General features: G+C 39.1%; 1 protein-coding gene across 1 annotated transcript in view; it reads left to right on the plus strand.

Annotated features, from left to right (window-relative positions):
* Positions 1-322: 322 nt before the first annotated feature.
* LOC138045481 (serine-rich adhesin for platelets-like) overlaps positions 323-4,092 on the plus strand; it is an 18,631-nt gene continuing 14,861 nt past the window's right edge. Inside the window, exon 1 of the mRNA XM_068892002.1 lies at positions 323-481. Coding sequence (XP_068748103.1) covers positions 412-481 — 70 coding nt within the window. The 5' untranslated portion in view covers positions 323-411. The remainder of the gene's footprint in view (positions 482-4,092) is intronic.

Genomic DNA, 4,092 nt, shown 5'->3' on the forward strand with positions numbered 1-4,092 from the left:
TTTGTTTTTCTAGTAGTCCTCGTTTATTAAGTATTTCCTGTAGGTCGCCATGAAAAGACAAACTTTCTTCCGTGTTCACGGGCCAGCATTTGCGAAGTAGAAATGATTTTAACCAGTTTAAATTATGGTAGCCAAGAATGAAAATATGTGATACGTGACAGCGCGTCCAAAGAGTAAGTGAGAATCTTGAAGTGAATTTCCTAATCCAATGTATTTTTTTATGCCGCGTCATATGTGATTCCTTTTGTGTGATACTTGTCATTGATAACCCGATAGCTGTTTGAGGTCCCGACCAAATGGGTAAATAAGGTTGCCACTCTGAGCTGTTACGTCACGTATTCAATCATAGCTCGGTTCAACTTGTGTTGCTCTACGTTTCGAGATTCAGCACTCCGCGCTAACAGCTCAGAAATGTCGCAACTTTTCGCTCATCTGCTCTTTTTGCTCTGCTTTCCACTAGGAATATCTTCGTCCAGTTCAAGTAAGTGATTAACTTATCTAAAGCGTCCTCATAGAATATTTGTAGGAGGTGTTTTTTATTCTTGATATGGGAGATTCCAATATTACCACGAGTGTACCGGAGACTTTCAACGTCATGGAGCTATTGCCCATTTGATTTCGGCTTGCTTGGTTATAAAAGAAGCTTTGAAAATGTTTGGTCTAATCTACTGGCAGTTAATGAACATATACTCGCCTCGAGCGAAAGTGAGTTCCGTCTTGAAATTTATTTGTAACTACTATTTGAACAAAAATAAACCATTTGAGATAAGACCAGTTGACGCCCCCTACAGCACGGAATGGAAGAAGCAGATAGTTGGTAATTACTTGCTCTGTGAGCCGAAAGCGAAATGAAAGAAGAAGACTGGGCGATGTAGTCGCTAAGTCTTTTTGGAATGTAAGTTTAACTGCCTCGATCGCTCTTGTTGATTTTGTCTAAAGATCGGAGTCCCACACAAAGTGACGCGATATCAAGTTGCCATAGTCATAGGAACCTATAAAACGTTTATAGTTTGTCGAGGCAAGCCAATGCGAGAAACCTGCAAAACTAATTTTTCTCAAAAGCATACTTTAAGATTTAGTTATTCTTTTCAAGCAAAGAATGAGTCGCTATATCGTGTTGTTATTTCACCTTCAGACTATGCGGGTTTCCGGATTCTTTTTGCCGTTTTATTTAACGACCGATGCTCGTAACTCGTAATATCTCTGCTTTTTAGCAAATGTGAATTTCAACCGCGCGATCTTTCATCGGGAAAAATTTGCAATTATGTAGCCATTTTAATTACACAGTCACCGGCATTCATGCTAAAGTAAACTGGTTAAATGTCTTCTCAAAGTAAGACATTTCTCTTGTCAGTTCGAACACGCTCTCTTGCGAAAAATTTCGTTTTCTTATCATAAGAGTTGTGTCACAAGTTCTTCATCCACATTTAAATTGTTCAAAACGACCCTTTTTCTGTCAGGGAGCGCGAGCAACTTGCAATTATTGCAGCATTGGCCGATAGCATCGTTGTACTGGATGCAGCAAATATTACATGTTGATAAATTGACTTCTAATTTTTTTCCATAGCAACTGTCAAAAGAGACTCAGACCAAAACAATGAAGAGATTTCTTTAAGCTTTAGAAAAAACAGATCGTAAGCACCGACAAAGATGCTATCTTGTCAGTTGACCACCAGCTCGGTTTCATCGACCAAAATCGAACACGCAAATTCAAAATCGATTTGGGTTTTGTGTTTTTGCGTTTATATAAAACGTTTATTTCAAGACTGCAATCTTCTCTGGAGACAACGTTTTATTACCGAAGCAATTGCCTCTTTGCCCGCCAAATAACTTAAAGAGTATTTTTCTGCACTGTAATTAGAACTGATGGGCGAAAACAACCATAACTGTCTGAGTGGTAATCTATGAGTGTGGCACAGTAAGCGATTTTTCGGTTTTTGAACTTCGAAACGGTTGTTGATCTGGAACTTTTGAAAAGGTATATGCCTAGAGCAACCACTATAACAAGCAAATTTAAAATTTAAGCGCTTGGAAACGTTTTAAGCGCATACGAGCAGTGTTAACTGATTTTTCTGTGGTGCGGGGTTGACATACTGATTTTTCATGTTTTGGAGGTGAGATGGGCAGGTTGTGGGCGGTCTTAGGGTCGTTTCTGGCCGGTTAAACCGGTTTGAATCTCAGAACAAGGATACTCTTGAGGAAAGAGAAAAAAAACACATCTAGCACATCTATTCGTTCCTTTTCGGCTGGAAAAAACTAACATTCCAGCAAAAAAAGAGGAAAGACGCGTTTACACGACAGAGCAAAAATGGCACGGGCCCGACAAAAACTGGCACGGTTCCAACAGTTTTTACAAGGAAACGGTGAACTTTTATCCGTTCCGCGACGGGTCCATAGGCGTCTATCTACCCGTCGCGGAACAGATAAAAGTTCACCGTTTCTTTGTAAAAACTGTTGGAACCGTTCCAGTTTTTATCGGCCCCGTGCCATTTTTTCTCTGTAGACTGGAGACTTTTCAAACACGTCTGTTACCAGTTGATCGCACATAGCAGGCACTTTTTCTTTTTTTTTTGTCATGTTCTATAGTATTCAGCGATTGTCAAAAAACGTAAAAACTAAGCGCATCAAACAAATAAACTCAAATAAAAAGAATTTTCGCGCACAACCTAACAACGTACACAATAGGGCCGTTTATACGAGAGAAAATAAGCCGCGGCTTACTCTGGCCGAGGCGTACATAATACGCGAAAGGAACTATTTATACGAGTATAAACAAGCCGCGGCTTGAGAAAGCCGTGAACGGAGATTTTCTACCATTTATACGGGGTGTTCGCGTCTTATGTAAGCTGCGGCAAGAGTAAGTCGCGGCTTATTTTCTCTCGTATAAACGGCCCTAATGTTTAATATTTTTTGAAACCGGATATGCAAATAGTGAACTTTGGAATTGAAGTTCTTGGAGGTTTTGTATTTCCGGATTAAGCGTAAACTACGCTGAAACTACTTCGTTGGAGAGATAAGGAGATTCCAAAGAAATGGAATGTCCGTTGGATCTTTAAACAACGTTAGAAAGGAAACAAAAAATATTCTTCTTGAGTTGAAAGAAACAAAAACCATGCATGAATTCTGAGCTTCAGTTTCTAAACCACACCGGTCGCCACAACGAAAGTAGCCTGTTCCAGGCTGCCGGATGGTAGGGAAAGAGAAAAAAATTTGTTTTCCCGACTATCTGGAAGCCTGGAACAGCAGGCTACAACGAAAGAAGAGCAATAGATGAAAAATTGTTCTTTCCCCGCTCTGTCGCAATATTTTGTTCTCTATGTAAAATGGTTAAAGATTTTCGCATTTAAATCAGTCAAAAAGAAAAAGATATTCATGTTCTTTGTTTACTTAAGATGTTGCTTAAAGTGAAACAATTTACTCTAGCTTTTCTGTTGTTACGGATGGTTCCAAATGGATTTTCTGTTAGAAAAATTTAGACGTAAATATCGCCTAGCTTAAACCATCTACAACCACCAAAAACCATAGGTGGTTGTACGTGGCTCTAGGTTATTCCATGTTTTAGTATTTACAAAAAGTTAGACCAATGGGCTTTTACAATCATCCTATATATGTTTGCATTGGATAATGTTGCCTATTTACCGAGTTCGAGTTGGATATTCGAGTTGGTCAGTGTAAAATGCATACTATGGTTATAATATAACTGTTGAAAAAGCCCAAACCCTGTAGAAGTTGAAGAATGTTGTTGTATGCCTTATTAGGCCCAAGGTTAGCACTTCTACAGGAGAAACTAAATCTATCCTTTTTCAGAAAACAAACGCAAAATAGGCATGAATCATCATCCATCATTCCTTTGATATATTTTGACTGGCTCTTTGCCTCCAGTTTTAGTTGTAAGTTTTACAATTTCCTTTTCAGATTTTAGACTATTAGTCTTTGCCTTAATCCGGAATGATTAAAGCACCTTTCTTTTACGCCGTTCTGCAATTGTATGGGTTGTTTGCCGAGTCATGTAGGATCGCGTTACTTAATGCATCATCTCGCATTTCAGGAAGTTAGGTTTAGCATATGTAATCGCATGGGCCCGAGGGCTTA

This window comes from Montipora capricornis, chromosome 1 (genome assembly GCF_036669925.1).
Source record: "Montipora capricornis isolate CH-2021 chromosome 1, ASM3666992v2, whole genome shotgun sequence".
Taxonomy (NCBI): Eukaryota; Metazoa; Cnidaria; class Anthozoa; order Scleractinia; family Acroporidae; genus Montipora; species Montipora capricornis.